The 17,669-nt window shown below is 38.4% G+C and overlaps 1 protein-coding gene across 5 annotated transcripts in view; it reads right to left on the bottom strand.

Annotated features, from left to right (window-relative positions):
- Positions 1-17,669, bottom strand: part of ralgapa2 (Ral GTPase activating protein catalytic subunit alpha 2) — a 477,749-nt gene that overhangs the window by 229,774 nt on the left and 230,306 nt on the right. For all 5 annotated transcript variants that reach the window (XM_073051378.1, XM_073051381.1, XM_073051380.1 and 2 more), the window contains 2 exons: positions 7,778-7,906; positions 7,338-7,466 (listed from right to left, as the gene is read on the bottom strand). In XM_073051378.1, coding sequence (XP_072907479.1) covers positions 7,338-7,466; positions 7,778-7,906 — 258 coding nt within the window. The remainder of the gene's footprint in view (positions 1-7,337; positions 7,467-7,777; positions 7,907-17,669) is intronic.

The raw sequence follows: 17,669 nt of genomic DNA, 5'->3' as shown, positions 1-17,669 counted from the left end.
TCAGGAGGGCTAAAGCAAGGCTGAGGTTGCCCGAGCTGACAGGGCGAAGGAGAATCTTTATGGTTTCTACAAGATATGTTAAGAGCAAAAGGATTGCAAGGGACAAAATTGGTCCCCTGGACGATCAGAATGGTAATCTATGCATGGAGCCAAAAGAGATGGGGACACCTTAAACAAATTTTTGCATCTCTGTTTACTCAAGAGACGGACACAGGATCTACAGAAATGAGGTAAAGCAGCAGTGAGGTCATGGACCCTATAGATTACAGAAGAGGAAATGTTTGCTGTTTTGAGGCAAATTAGGGTGGATAAATCACCAGGGCCTGACAAGGTGAACCCTTGCAACATGTGGGAGGCAAGTGCAGAAATTGCAGGGACTCCAGCAGAGTTATTTAAATTATCCTTAGTGACAGATGATGTACCAGAGGATTGGAGGATAGCTATTGTTGTTCTCCTATTTGCTCAAAAAATAAACCAGAAAACTATACGCTCGTGAGACAGACATCAATACTGGGAAAGTTACTGGAAGGTATTCTAAGGGAGCAGATAAATGAGTATTTGGATAGACATGGACTGATTAGGGATAGTTAGCATGACTTTTTGCATGGTATGTCGTGCCTAATCAATCTGCATAGAGTTGTTTTGAGGAAGTTACCAGGAAAGATAATGAAAGCAAGGTTGCAGATGTTGTCTACATGGACTTTAGTAAGGCATTTGACAAGGTCCTGCGTGGAAAGCTGGTCAAGAGGGCTCAGTCGCTTGGCATTCAAGTTCAGGTAGTAAACTGGATTAGACATTGGCTTTGTGGGAAAAACCAGACAGTTGTAGTAGATAGTTGCTCTCTAACTGGAGGCCTGTGACCTGTGGAGTGCCACAAGGATCATTGCTGGGTCCATTGTTGTTTGTCATCTATATCAATGATCTGGATGATTATATGGTTAATGAGATCAGCAAATTTGCAGATGACATCAAGATTGGGGGTGAAGTGGACAGCAAGACTATTAGAGCTTGCAACCAGAGATCTGGACCAGCTAGAAAAATGGGCTGAAAAATGGCAGAAGGAATTTAATGCAGACATGCTGCACTTTGTTAGGACCAACCAGGGTAGGTCTTACACAGTGAATGGTAGGGCACTGAGGAGAGCGGTGAAAAAAGGAATCTTGGAATACAGATCCATAATTCATTGAAAGTGACATCATAGTGTTACGAATGAGGAGCAGCTCTGATGGGCAGAAGGGTGCAAAGTCGCCCCCCCCCCCCCCTTTTTGAGGATCGCAAAATCGCTATTATTTCGGGTCTGATACCAAGGAAATGAAAGAGATAACAGCAGGGGCAGTTGTTATTGACAACGCTCATGAAAAATTGATGAGAGAGAGACCACAGGTTGGAATGTCTCCTATTGACAAAAAGAGAGATTACTGCTATTGTCTCTTGAAGAAGGAATTGTGTATTGAGTACTGTTCTATTCATTGAAACCCCTCAGGGGGCAACCAGAGTGGTCTGGTTGAAGGATTGCATCATCCCACCCTGAGTGACACCTGAGACCCCGTGAGTGGGGATAAAAGTAGGGTCTGGGGAAACACCCCTCAGACGCACCAGAAGAGACGCTACGAGACCGGTGGGGGCTTGTGTGTGTGTCCACCCTTGCCTGGGCGACGAGTCCTCCATGGAACGGTCTAGCTAAAGGACGGAGGGGTCATACGTGAATGGCCACAACAACGACAGATCAAGATCGTAAAAGGAAAGTCGGCAAGTCAACAGCTGTTACTCTCTCTCTCTCTCTCTCTCTCTCTCTCTCTCCAACAATTGCAACACAGTGATCAACAACTACCGCAGCCTGCATGAACTGAACTGAACTTTATATTTCCATCGGACAAGTCATTATCCCCTAGACAACGATAGAGCTTATTTCTTATCGATTATTATTATATCCGCACTTTTAGGTTTAGTATTGATGACGTATATTATCTGTATATTTGCATTGATATTATTTTTGTGTATTTTTACTAATAAATACTGTTAAAAATAGTATCATCAGACTTCAACGGATACTCCTATCTTTGCTGGTAAGATACCCAGTTATGGGGTTCGTAACAATAGGTAGATTGGTTTGTAAAGAAAGCTTTTGGCACATTGGCCTTCATAAAACAAAGTACTGAGTACAGTAGATGGGATGTTATGTTGAAGTTGTACAAGACATTGGTGAGGCCTCATTTGGAGTATTATGTGAAATTTGGTCACCTACCTACAGGAAAGATGTAAATACAGTTGAAAGAGTACAGAGAAAATGAATAAGATTGTTGCTGAGACTGGAGGACCTGAGTTATAAGAAAAGACTGAATAGATTAGGACTTTATTCCTTGATAGTAGAAGATTGAGTGGAGATTTCATAAAGATGTACAAAATTATGATGGGTATAGATAGAGTAAACGCCAGCAGGTTCTTTCCACTGAGGTTGGGTGGAACTACAACCAGAGGTCATGGGTTAAGGATGAAAGCTAAAATGTATAAGGGAAACATGAAGGGAAACTTCTTCATTCAGAGGGTTGTGAGAGTGTGGAACGAGCTGCCAGCACAAGTTATGGATGCAAGCTCAATTTCAATATTTATGAAAGATTTGGATCTATACATAGATTGTAGGGGTATGGAGGGTTATGGTCCCAGTGCAAATTGATGAGTCTGGGCAGTTTAAATGGTTTGGCACGGACTAGATGGGTCAAAGGGTCCGTTTTGTGCTGTACTTTTCTATGATTGAAGACTTCATTTGTTTGTCAGTGATTCCATTCCTCTCCTTCATCAGTGTTTCAAATTTAATGAAAACACTGGCTGACCCTCAAAGCCAAGCTTTATACTGCCCTTATCAATATTGCCCACATAATGTTGCCTTTAATATTGCTTCCATAACTTTGCCTCATCCAATTTTAAGCCTAAAATACCATAAAAAATTTCATCCTTGTTTCTTTCCAACCCCAATTCTTTCAGATGTCTCACCCATAATCAAATCTATAAATGTTTCAAGTTACCCAAAACTACATATTAACCTGCACAGTATAGTTCTCATTTTCCCCTCTCAGAATTTAGAATATAAATTTCTCCAACAATTCTGACCCTCAATTGCCAAACATATTTCAGAACAACATCCTCTCTCATTATTTTCAGTAATGTGTTCAGCTGCTCTAAATCCTATTGAAAATGTCTTTGCCTTGCCACACCTCCCACATCTTTTCAGACCTGCTTATTTATTAAAGCTCTGATTCTGCCTTTTGCTTTATTTTTTCACTTTACATCTCTGTGAAGGACTTTGGGACATTTTTATGCTAATTGTAGCTTCTGAAAGCATTTGCACTGTATGATGGTAGAGTAAATGAGTCTGCAATAGAGAAGCAAATATTAAGTGCTTAAGCACAAATTGATTTTGGAAATCAACAAGGCATTTTGACTTTTCTGAATGTAACATGCTTTAGACCTTTAATTGCTGCACTGGAATCAGCCTTCTACTTATCAAGTCAGCCAGACATGCAGAATCTTTTTGGATAAGATGAATCCATTTTCTCCCTTACGAATAACCAAGTTTCTCAAATCTAGAATGGGTCTAAACTCACCAACCATCTATCTCTTACTACTCAAATACCAAGGGCAAATAGTTTAAGTTTTGCCAAATTAATTCGCTACTCCCTGCCCCACCAAATGTTTTGATTTCATAAGGGTTTACATTGATGAATTAAATTGCTGCTCTGCAGAATAGCAAATAATGTAGAATAATGCATGTAATGTACACTGCAACATATGGAAGAAATCAAAAATATATTATTGGAATGTAACATCCCTAATAAGCACAGGAAATCAACATTGAAACAGACTGTGAGACAGACTGTAATGCAAATGTTTAAAACTTAAGACCACAACCACTGCAGGAAAGCTACACCTATCGTTAACTTGGTTTTATGAAAGGTAAATTATGTTTGACAAACTTGCTGGTGTGTCTCTGACAAGACAAGCCTGTAATGTAGAATATTTGGATCAGAGAAAACATTTGACAAGGTCACCTAAAAGGCTGGCGCAGAAGCACATGGTATTTGGCAAAGTGCATTAGCTAATTGTTTAGGGCAAGAAGACAGTCAGAATAAACAGGTCTTTTTCAAGCCAGGAGAATGAAATAAATGGAATGCCCAAGGATTATTTTTTGGCCCTCAGTTATTTGCAATTTGTCTTAGTAACCCAGAGGAGGAAACAGTGTAAGGTATCTGTGTTTCCAAATACCTTGAAAGAAGGTAGGAGTGCATGTTGGAATAAGGATATTAGCATTCTATAACTATATAAGATCGGCTGAGCAAGCTAAATACGGGAAAGTGAGGATTTTGGTAAGTGGAATTTGAAAACAGACGATTATCTAAAAGGAGAAATAGTCCAGTTGAGCAAAGCACAGATGATTTTGTGCACAAATCACCAAGCAGTTAGCAGGGAGATGCAGCAAGTAGTTAGGTAAAACAAACAGCATATTACCGTAGATTCCGGATTTTAAGCCGCTACTTTTTTCCCACATTTTGAACAGCTTTGAACTTTGCGGCCTATAATCCGAAGCGGCTAATGCATGGTTTTTTTTCATGCCGCCTCGTAAACATTTTGCCTCATAACAGTAGACCAATAAAATTGATGAGTAGTTCACAGAGGTCCAATGAAATTGTACGATAAATCAAGCGCACTTTCACAATTAAATTATTGTAAATCAGTCATTTGTACTCACCCTCATCAACATGGAAAACACTCGAAGCATTGTGCTGCCTACTTAGTTTATAATATTTTCGCTTAGTAATTCATTTTCTAGTTAAAGTTAGAAGAGTTTTAACTACGGTATATTTGTTTTCTGTACTACATCGCGGGATGCTATGACGTCACACCCGGTTTCGCGGTGTCTTGTGGGAAAATGCCGGTTTGCGATAAACGGAAAGGAGAGGGGGAGCGCATTACGCGAGCGGCTTTGGATCTGAGCGAACGCTGCTTTTAAATGCCGTTTGCGATAAACGGAAAGGAGGGGGGGAGCGCATTACGCGAGCGGCTTTGGATCTGAGCGAACGCTGCTTTTAAATGCCGTTTGCGATAAACGGAAAGGGGGGGGAGCGCATTACGCGAGCGGCTTTGGATCTGAGCGAACGCTGCTTTTAAGTTAAAGGTGATCAATAACTTTTCCTGGTAGGCTGCAATATATATATTTTTTTACCAGTCGTTAGGAGATATTGGAATGTTGTTCAGTAAAGAAGTATACGCAACGTATATTTAAAAGTAGCCGCGTACGGGCACGGTTCGAAAAAAAGCATTTGCAATATGTATTTGTTTTTGTTACCATATGGATTTAATTAAAAGTTAAAAAAATCCTCACGTGTAATATCTTTCTGTGTAAATATCTCATATTACAACGTGGGACACCTGCGGCCGAAAATCCGGTGCGGCCTAAAATCCGATGCGGCCTTTACAATTAAAAAATTGATTTTATTTCTAAAATTAGAGCCAGCGGCTTTTAATCAGGTGCGCTCTGTAGTCCGGAATCTACGGTAGTCTTTATTGCATGAGGGCTGGAGTTCAGAAACAGAGAAGCATTGTTCCAATTGTACAGGGTACTAGTGAACCTATTCCTTGAGTACTGTGCACAATTTTATAATAATAATAAATTATGGAATACTTTTCATACAAATGATGTAGTTCAAAATGCTTTACAATGGAGTAACATTGAAATATGAAAAGAAGTTAGTTAAAAGCAAGGTTAAATAAATAGGTTTTCTGCTGGCTTTTAAAAGTGCCAACTGAATCTCCATCCCATATAGTTTTAAATATTAAGTTCCACAGTTCAGGAGCATAGTTCAAAAAAGCTGTTCTGCTAATTATCTTTTGAGGAAGAGACCAGCAGAAGACCTGAGAGCTTGAGAAGGATTATAAAACAAAAGCAATTCTGCTATGTACTCTAGTCCCAGACTAGCAAGAACAAGTAAGATGACTTTAAAATCAATTCTAAAAGATACAGTAAGCCAATGCAGAGTAGCTAAGATGGGAGCTCAATCTGAATGAGTTGACGTTTGTCAATAGATTTTGGTCCCCTTATTTATGAAGAATATAGTAGCCTTCAAGGCAATTCAAAAGAGATTATCAAGCTAATTCCTGAGATGAGAGGGTAATCCTATAAGTAGCAAAAGAAATTAGGATTATATTCTCTGGAGTTCAGAAGGATGAGGGGTGAGATTATTGAAACCCAGAGATGCTTCGGGGCATGACAGGATCAATGTCAAAATGTTTCTGCTAGTGTAGACTCTCACACAAGAGGACATACTTACAACATTAGAGGGTTGTCATTAAAAACTGGGGTGTGGAAGGAAATTCATGCAGAGGATATTGAATCTCCAGAATTCTTTGCCTCAGAAGGTTATGGAGGATGGATGAAAGGTCTTATTAGACAAGGAGGTAACTTAAAGCTTCTTGGAAAAACTGCAACATCCTCTTGACTTCTGGGAATCTTTGGTCACGTGAAATAGGAGTAGTAGTAGTCCTTTCAGCCCTTCAAAGCATTTCACCATTTTGGAAGAGCTCAGTAACTTGTTCTGAATTCTCCTAGAAGAGGAAACACCTTTTCCACATGCACCTTTTCAAAATCCCTCGGATCCTTATATGTTTCAATCAAGTCCTCTCTCATTTCTCCAAACTCCTGTGGATACAAGCTTAGCCTGTCAAAGCTTTGCTCGTAAGACCAAGCTTCTCTGAAGTACTTCCAACACATTACATTGTTAAAGAAACCAAAACCCTACACAGTGTACTGAACATATGTGACCCCATGGGTGCCCTCTACCCTCCCACATTAATTCCCCCAGCAACAACCTAACATTTTTTTTAGCTTTCCTAATTATTTGCTGTACTGGCATTTAGACTTCTGTAAACTAGACAGTAGGACCCCCAGGTGCCTTGGCATCTCAGAGCTCTACATCCTCATATCAGTTAAGAAAAACATTTCATAATCTTTGCTGCCAGCATGGATAAATTCACTCTCCCTCAACCCGCACTGCCCTTCACCCCAAATGAATTTCATTTGCTGTATTTTTGCCCTTTTCCATGTAGCCTATTGTTACCTCTACTTTAATTACATGCCTACCTCTCTTTGTACTCTGAACAAATTTAGTAACCATACCACAGGTTGTTAATGATCAAGTATATAAACTGCAAGCAAGTGGCCAGATTTAAATGCAAGTCAAAAGTATATATTTGGGCTCAGCAATACAAAGTTACTTATTTGTTATTGTTGTCAAAATGTTGGTTCAACAGGTTTCCCTCTATTCCAGTCAGTTAAACTGCATTACCTTGATATCTTCATTTCCTGTGATAATATCTGTAGCACCACTAACAGGCTGTAGTAGCGACATCTGTTGGTATAGATTAGGAAAACAAACCAGGGATCCAAGAAGAATTTGTGCTTCACAACGTGGTGCCTGTATAATGTACAAGAAGTTATTTTTACACTTAATTGAGAGTATTCAGGCTTTAGTGTAATTATCCCTGAAAATCAACAGCTAACAAAATTCACATCATTTATTGTGTAAAAACTGTAGTGGTATTAGTGAGATTGCTAGATTTTCTATTCTAGCCTTTTGATGAATCACATTTTAAGCTACTTCATTTTCACCCTACACTTGCTGCCATGGTATCCATCTCACATTGCACTAATGAGCAAACAAGTTTAAGTGAAAAAATTCAAATGTTAAATGTTGTCCAGCTCTCTCAAAATTACAGTCATACTCACATCTGGCATATCTGAGTTGAGGACCCGGGTGGCAACTGTGATGAAATCTCCTATCATCATGGTGAAACCAGGTAATCCAAGTAAGAAGAAGCGAGGGGAACAATGCTTAGTAAGTATGTTCAGCACATCCTAGCAAAAGTAGAAACAAAACCAATCTGTTAGAAAAACAACAGATAGTTTACTACTGGAAAGCATCATGAGAAACCAATATTTAAAATGGATCTTGATGCATTAATGTACTCTGTAATTCAATTAATTATATCAACAGTAATTCAAATGATTATTATATGTCAGTTTAACAATTAATGAAATGAAAGTAAGATGTCTTTTGCTGAATTCTTTATGACCTAACATTTGAAAAATTCAAGATGACAAAACCTCATTTGAACAATATACAGTGGATTCCAGTAACTGGGGCACATTGGGACCAGTACATTTTGGCCCAATTAAGCAGCTGCCTCAATTATCTGAAGCTTCACGGAAAAAGTTAAAAAGGTATTAAAAAAAGAAACTGCGTAACAAATTAAGTATTTAAATGAAATACAGAACAAATTAGAACACTATCAATACTATGACAGTACTATAAAACTGTGTATTAGTTCCTAATAGTTATCGATACAGTCAGTGTAAGCTAATGCGTTCTTTTGAGTGACTAAATAAACAAAATCAGTGTAGACAACTAGTGTAGATATTGGACTGCTTTCATACAATTTTCAACAACTACATCCACCAAATCTTCATTTTAATCATAAAATGCAAGATAATTATTGATACCTTCAAATTCTTCACAGTTCATAACTTGTTGAAGTTGTGAAATTGTTTCATTTTCACTCCTGGCTGTTTCTGGAATTTTTATTTTATTTTTATTAAGTTTATTTAGTGATACAGCGCAGTATAGGCCCTTCTGGTCCTTAAAGCTGTGCCACTCCAGCAACCCCTGACAACCCAGATTTAACCCTAACCGAATCATGGGACAATTTATAATGGCCAGTTAACCTACCTAGTACGTCTTTAGACTGTGCAAGGAAACCGGAGAACCCTGGGGAAAATGCACACATTTTACAGGGAGCAGGTACACAGAGTCCTTACACAGGACGCCCAAGTTGTAATAGTGTTGCACTAACTGCTATGCCACCATGATGCTCAAACCTGAATGCTTGAAACCACAATACCCAAAACAGTTCTGAATTATCTTACTGCTTATGTCTCATCAACTATCAATGACAAAAATCAGTGGTTTTTGAACACAAATACCATTTAAAAACTGTTCACTCTAAGCATGGTGCAGTGTCTAATGCCACACAAGTATAAGCATCTGATGCTAGTTAGGAACTGTTCAGAAACAGTTTCCTGCCTCAATTAAGCGGCATAGTGTCCCAAAGAAATAAAGGGAATCCCAGCTATTTTCTTGATTAGCTTTTGTTCTTTAATAGTTGTCCCAAATAAGCAGCTGCCCCAATTAACCAGAATCCACTGCATATGAAATTATAACATTTTTTCCTGAAATATATTTATTCTAGTCTCAAAATATTTGTTTCATGGATTTCTGTTAATAATCATAATATATTTTTAGAAATTCCTTTTGACAGTTGGCATCTGAATGCCTTTTTCTCAGTTAATTTTTAAACAGCAATGACCCATTGCAATTGCTCAGTTTCAAAGCTAAATATTCTCAAAGGGAACAACAGGAATTATAATTAATAAAAAAAGTACAAAATAATGCTGACTGAAGCAGAACAAAGGTCTACCCATATGAGTGAGAGGCTGATTAATTTGTCATTTTATATCACACCTGGAAATACAAAGTTATGCATTGTCCTGTACCATTGTTGGCAGATATCTAGAACAGATGGGAGCTTGATTCTGTTGACATATGCTGCATTTTTATAAATGGATATCAACAGTTCAAGCTCAAAAAATGTGCTAAGTCCCTTTCCCAACCTACAGTGTAAGTCATCACTTGGGAAAAGTAATGACTTTTAAAATATATTTACACCCACTTAAATATGCAGCATTACTATTAAGATGAGGTACAACATTATATGCAATATTTTTAAGCCTTTTTATGATAGAAAGAAATAGGCAAAGGATGTCAGATATCTTCTGATGTTTTTAAAAAAATTATAAAAATCTTTTTTCATTGTTAAGTTTCACTGATCATCTGAAGATAACAAAATAAAACAAGAGAAAATCTGCAGATGCTGAAAATCCAAGCAAGACACACAAAATGCTGGAGGAACTCAGCAGGCCAGGCAGAATATAAGGGAAAAAGTACAGTCAACATTTCAGGCTGAGACCCTTAAGTGGGACTGGCGAAAATAAAGATGAAGAGTAGATTTAAAAGGTGGGGGGAGGGGTGGGAGAAACAACAAGTGAAAGGTGAAACCAGGAGGGGGAGGGGTGAACTAAAAAGCTGGGAAGTTGATAGCTGAAAGAGATACAGGGCTGGAGAAAGGGGGATCTAATAGGAGAGGACAGAAGGCGTGGAAGAAAGAAAAGGTGGGGGCAGCGAGGAGCATCAAAGGGAGGTGATGGGCAGGCAAGGAGATAAGATGAGAGGGGAAAAAGGGAATGGGGAATGTTGAAGGGCAAGGGACATTACCATAAGTTCAAAAAAAATTGATGTTCATGCCATCAGGTTGGAGCTACCCAGATTGAATATAAAGTGTTCTTCCTCCAACCTGAGTGTGGCCTCATTGCGTCAGTAGAGGTGGCCATGGATTGACATATTGGACTGGGAGTGGGAAGTGGAATTAAAATGGGTGGCCATTGGGAAATCCTGCTTCTTCCGGCAGAAATAGTAAACCTACTTCATGAAATCCAGTATCTAAAGCCAACCATTGTCATGGGAACATTCTTTGTAAACTTTAGATATAGTTGTGCATGAAAATCCCAGGAGATCAGTAGTTTCTAAGATACTCAAATCACCCCATCTGGCATCAAAATGTTACATAAATTACATATCTTCCCTATTCAGGTGATTAGTCTCAGCAACAACTGAACCCCTTAACCATGTCTGCATGCTTTTATGTATTGAGTTATTGCCACATGATTGGCCGATTAGATATTTGCATTAATGAGCAGGTGTACAGATGTATCTAATAAATTGGCTACTGAGTGCATTTTTAGGGGGAAAAAAAGAGGGCACCATTCAGTTAACAGTAGCTGGTATTTCAGTAATGAGACAGACTTGTGCCTTACAGTAGCCATAAAATATTGAAAATAATGCATCTGTTGCAATCAAATCTGTAACAGGTGATTTTATTAGGAGATGACAAAATTAACACTACATATATCTATAGCAGGGATGGTGACGTTGAAGAGAAAGTGTGATAATAAATTAGGAAGTCTAGTAGAGAAGACAACACCCTGGAAACAACAGGAGTCAGAAATGGTTAAGACAATAAATGATCTGGTTGGCATGCAGAAAATTATGCACTTATTTTATTAAAGATTAGTTCAAGTATACAAGTGCATTTGATCATAATTTTAATGTAAACAAAATATCCAGACACATTTCCCAAAACAATAAGGAGAAGCATACTCTACTATTCAATAGGATCATGGCTGATATGACATTCCTTACAACCAATTTCCTGCACTTTTCCAAAAATACTACATTTTCTTATTTATTGAAGTATGTTTCAGCCTTAAATGGAACCGAGTATCGGTTCTTTATTTCTTCCTTCAACATGAAGAAATTTATATTTTCACACATTAGACTCCATTTGCCTATATTGCCTAAACAACTTAACCCATAATTCACTAACACCATCTCTTATACCCATCATCCATCTTCACAAGCCCTAATTGAGGCACTGGCAAACTGGGAGCCAGTTTAAACTAAACCTGAGCTTGTCCTGCTTTCAGTCATCTCTCCACTCCAACGACAATCAGAGATCTCTGGGAATGCCAACATCTGTGTACCTCCAATTCTCCTCCAACTGAAGTTCCGGTAGTCATACTTCGTAATCTGGACCTTGAATTCCTTTCCCATGATCTTGTTCTCTCTCCTCCTTTAAGATGCTAGTTAAGATCTGCTTCCTTGACCTACCTTTTACACAGCCTGGTTGATTGCTTTGGTTTCCCATTACCATTTGACTGATCACACTGCTGTAAAGCATCTTGGGACATTATACTGCATTATAAAGTGTAAGATAAATGCACACTGTTTAAGACAGTGTAGACTGATTTGTAAGGACAGCACCAAACATCACCAAAATGAGAATTTTCAAATGTTTTCAAAATATCAAACTTGCTTTTGAGCAAAAAGCCTGTGTATCAAAGTTCAAAGGTTAACTTATGATCAAAGAATACAGCTCTGAAATTCTTCTTCTCCAGATAAGTCATGAAATGAAGAATGAAAAGAACAGCAGCACGATCATCAACCACCAAATCCCCCCTGCCTGCACAAAAAAAACAAACAAAAATGGAACAAGCACAAGAACCCCTAATTCCCTCTCCCCCACAACACAAAAACAATTAGAAAGATCGGGTGAAAAACACAGAATATAAAAAACTATAAGACTGAAAAAAAGTCCATAGTCCAAGTCCATTTCCAAAACACAGAAAGCCTGGGTAACATTCTCCGGGCACAGCAGCAGCCTCTCGCCTCTCCGGCAGCAGAGTGATCAAAAGGGCAGGCAGCCGGTGCTCACTTTCTGCATTTGCCTCAATGTTTCAGTCTCCCTCGTGCTTTAATCGGCGAACAATGGAATCTTTAATCAATGAAATGGAGTTGAACATCGGCATTTGTCCTGTCCTGTAGCCTTCTCGCCCCGAGGTTCGAGCACGCTGCCTCTACCTCCCGGAATCCTCTAGGACAGCAGAGTGCTGGAAACAATCTCCAAACTGCAAATCACAGGCTCTAACAGTTCCAGTATCACACTCACTTAACATAGCTGAATTTGATTTTGCCTGATGTTTCAAAACATGGAACTTGGTGCTTAAATTTGTGGATGAGCAGAGGGAATTTTAAAAAATGATAGAACATTGATATTTTATCTACATTCACTTACAATAGAACATTAATTTTAACAACAACCAATTATCAATACAAATGCTCCAAAACATCAGTGAATTCATAAATTCTTTTACAGATAACAAATATTTGGTTCTTTGAACACCCAACACATTTTACAGCAAACATTTATGTACCATTACAACTCTGGTGCTACAAAAACTAACAAATTGTGCCAATTGTTGGTAACTGAATTGCCAAATCCTTATTGCCTACTTTAGTAACTAATACGAAATTCTTCCACATTACAAAGAAGTAGCTATCAAAGCTAGGTGAAAGCAACTAACTTTAGATCAAGAACTTCCTGCTGCTTCTTTTCAATTGACAGTGCTTTTGCTTTTTAAGCTTGGTCAATTTCTTCATATAAATAGAAAATTGTAACTGGTACTCTAATGATAATGATATAATAATGCAGGTCAGGAGTGCTCATTAAAATGATACATGGTGCAGCCCTAACAAACACAGATATTCCATAACTACCCTGGATAGCATAATCTGTTACTATCCAACTCATCTGAAAGTCACAATCTGCATGAGAAAACCGCAAAATGAGAACATCTGCCCTTTATCAGTAGGATCATAAAAATCAACTAATTCAAATACAGACATGTTTTTCTTCCCTTTTAAAGCACAGTTCAGTAAATATGAAATGCAGCAAGCTGCTTGCTACCTGGTAAATGAATCACTTTAATTGAATGCTTTGTACACAGTGCTTGTAGAAGTGCAAGCAGTAGAGAAAACATATGGCTAAACAAAAAGGCAGTTGGTGAGTGCACTTTGTTACTACGACAATATCTTCGTTCTTGGGTCATTAACCGTTGATGAACAAAACTAAAATTAAGAAGGGATTTTACTTATTACAGCAATGAACAACTGATTTCTTTTAGGCGAAAAGAGGACCATTGAAATAAACAAAAACTCAGTTATTAATAACCATGATCACACATACTGTATTAAGAGAATTTCCAAGTTATTATAAATGCTAAGATTTGGACTAGAGAAGCTGTGGGAAGGAGTTGTGGTTCCTCCCACCAAAGATTCAAGAGAACACAGCTACATTGTGAAAGTAAGTTAAAAGTCAGTATGTTCTCGGGTAAGCTGGGGATAAAGTGCTGTTATGTTCTGACTCATTGCAGTTTATTATTAAACACACTTCCGAAGAAACTTTGTCATCTACATCCCATTTGACTCCTGGGAATCTCTGGCCCATAACCACTCAAAGAGGAGAGGAACTATTTGAGACAGCATTGGGAAGCTTGAGTCAAAGCATCAGAAACTCAAAAGCCCTGCAGAAAATGGCTAGAGGAACACACCTCCTCACTAATTACTTACACATGCATACTATCACCACTAACTTTGGAAGAACCTACCATTTCTACATTGACTCCATATTCACCTTGGAACCCACAAAGCCTGCACGCCATTCCTGATGCTGAGGGACAATCTGAGAAGATGACGATGGCAGTTTTCTAAGTTGTGAAACATTATTGTACATTGTCTGGGGATCTTCATAATGATACACAGGAATGCACAATTTCAGAATGATTATTACAAAATGATCAACTATTTTGCAGTTAACTGTCCCACCTGGACAGTCCTGACTAAGGGTCTCGGCCTGAAACGTCGACAGTGCTTCTCCTTATAGATGCCGCCTAGCCTGCTGTGTTCCACCAGCATTTTGTGTGTGTTGTTTGAATTTCCAGCAACTGCAGATTTCCTCGTGGGTGTTAGTTTTACATTCATTTTGGCAGATTAAGTATGTTTTGTTTTGTTGACATGGCATATGTGCTATAAACCTACAAATATCAACTTACGTGATTAACAACACAAATTCAGCTCTAAAACTTTAAGGAAAATTTGCTTGAATTCCCATTAGAAAAACCGGTACATATATTAAACAGCACCTACAAGAAAAAAAAATCTGCAGATGCTGGAAATCCGAGCAACACACACAAAATGCTGGAAGAACTTAGCAGGGCAGGCAGCAACTACGGAAAAAAGTATAGTCGATGTTTCAGCCTGAAATGTCAACTGTTCACTCTTTTCTGTAGATGCTGCTTGGCCCTGCTCAGTTCCTCCAGCATTTTGTGTGTGTTAAACAGCACCTACTGGAATTAGTATTTCAATTTAATGAATTATTCATTTTTTGCTGCTCAAAAATATATTTTATTTAAAATACTTTAAAAGGACCGAGAAATGGAAAAAAGGAAAACAACTCTAAAGCTGAGTGTTAGAAACTACTGCTTTCCTCCTTTCATGGAAATAAAATGGACACAATGAGAAAACCAGCATCTTCAATGCAAGGACACCTGAGATTTTGCCCACATTGAGGCAGCTACCTCATATAGGTCTTGAAGCACTTGCATGTGTTAGCCATAGCCCTACAATCCAGATTATGATTTTATCTCTGAAATCAAGCCTCTCTCTAGGAATCTGGATGTGAAGCTTCTCTACTTTGATTTCACTACCATGAATGTGTTCGATCAAGTAATCTCTACCAAAAAGATATGTAAACTCTTTCATTTCACACTGGGTTAGAAGTAGCTGGATTCCTCCTGGCAGCATGCCAATCCAGACAGACATAGGCAGCTGCGATGGTCCTCTACACAATGATTTTTTTTTGCAGCTGAAAAAATAAAACTTTTTTTCCCCCTCAATTCAACCTTCTGGATTTGAATGACAGTGGATAATGTCCACAATTAAATAAAGAGTCATATCCATACTAACAGATGGATTGCAAACTTCATGTGTCACAGGACTGAATTGCTCTGATGCTATCTTCTGTTGCCTCAGGGCAAGAAAAAGGTCAGCAGTACAAAACTGAGTTTGCTTTGTAGCATGCAAACCAACAGCTGTTTTAAATGGCTAGAAAGTGTTCCTTGCTTTTAAAAAGCAACAAACCTAAACCAATTTATGAAAAGAAAGAGTTTTGTAAATGCATCCCATCTATTATTCTCCTTAGTCAGTGCACAGACCCATAAACTAGGAACTCTAGTATAGCTGGTACCAGAGTGACTTTGATAAGGAGTCAGTAACTTTCGAAGATTAGTTAGTCCAAAGGGGAATTGCCTCCAATGCTCCGCTTCCAAGTACCCCACAGAGAAAAGATGATTCCATCTAAACAAAACAGTATCTTCTTATCCAAACTGCCTGCTTTCTTTCAGAAATCTTAAAACTAAAATAAAGCAGTTTTTTTAAATTCAGTGTAATGATAATAGCTGGGATTTATTTTGCTTCATGAAATTTAGTTGGAGGCTAAACAACATGCAACAGTAACTGTACAAAACAATGATTTTGTTTCAAATTGTCCCTCTGTCCATTCATATAGCTATATTTAACCATCACAGAACCAGTCTATTATTGTTGTTTTACATGATGTGAAATTTGATGTTTTGCAGCAATGATAAAGTGCAAAGATATAAAATTATGACAAATTACAAAATAAATAACTTGGGCAAAAAAAAGGCCAACGAAGTAGTACTCATGAATAGTTCAGAGATCTGATTTCAGGGGAAGAAACTACTCCTGAAACATTGACCGTTGATCTTCAGACTCTGATACCCCCTCCTCCCTGATGGTAGTAATGAGAAGAGGGTATATCTTGGATGGTGAGCGTCCTTAACAACTGATCTCACCTTCTTGAGGCACAGCCTCTTGAAGACACTCTTAATGGTGGGGAAGGTTGTGTCCGTGATGGAACTGGCTGAGTCATCCCTTCACAATGGAGCCTCCATGCATGGCTGTGATGCAAGCGGTAGGAACGCACTCCACTGTTCATAGTATAGAAATGTGCAAGAGTCCTTAGTGACATACTAAACCTTAAATCCCAAGCAGAGCTGCTGGTGTGCCTTCTTCACAATTGCATCAATGTGTTGGGCTCAGGGCAGATCCTCCAAAATGTTAACACCAAGGAACTTGAAGCTGCTCACCTTTTCCACTGTTGACCACTCAATGAGGACTGGTGTGTGTTGACCCAAATTCTCTTTCCTGAAATTCACAATCAATTCCTTGATCTTGCTGATGCTGAGTGTGAGATTGTTGTTGCAGCACCACTCAACTTACCAATCTATCACCCTCCTGTATACCTCCTCATTGCCATCTGAAATTCTACCAACAGCTGTGGTGTCATGAGCATGGAGAAAGTAGAGCAGCGGGGTAAGCATGCATCATTGAGGTGTGTTGATACTCCGTGAGAAGGAGATGTTATGATCAATCTGTACTGACTGTAGTTTCCTGATGAGAAAGTCCAGGATCTAGCTGCAGAGGGAGGCACAAAGGCCCAGGCCCAAGCTCATGTTAAGGAGCAAACACTTGAATGTTAAACGCAACGGCACAAGAGCAAAAAAAATGCATACAGATCTGGTATCTTCCCAGTTCAATTAAAGAGGGAAACAGTTGAGACAGAACACCCTGAATTAACAAAACCTTGTTCAATTACCAGACTAAAACTCTGATATCTTTAGTTAAAATCCAAAACTTGCTTGTATTTTTAAATAATGTTTAGTATTTACTAATTACAATGATATAATTTAAGAGCCTGACAAAGAAGATATTGTAAGAATGCATAATTTCTCAAAACATTAAAACTTCCAAATAGGAAAGAAAACAAAGAAAATTAAATTGTGCCATGAAAAGATATATTGGTTCAAAAATAGACTGGTAACTAAACATTTGGAGGACAACGGGACCAGTAATTCTTGCTTTAACTGACCCTACTACATCAATTTTTTTGTTCATTCATTCTCAAATCATGTAATATTTATTACAACATTGATTATCAAGAAATTCAGTGGGAAGAAAGAGTATTTGTGTTGCAAATGGGCCTGCACTTCACTCAAAAAGCCAGTATTGTTTAAAAATCGTAATGATCAA

The sequence above is a fragment of the Hemitrygon akajei genome, chromosome 7 (assembly GCF_048418815.1).
Source record: "Hemitrygon akajei chromosome 7, sHemAka1.3, whole genome shotgun sequence".
NCBI classification, from domain to species: domain Eukaryota; kingdom Metazoa; phylum Chordata; class Chondrichthyes; order Myliobatiformes; family Dasyatidae; genus Hemitrygon; species Hemitrygon akajei.
Note: the sequence above shows the minus strand (reverse complement) of the source record. Positions and strands in the feature narration are given on the sequence as shown.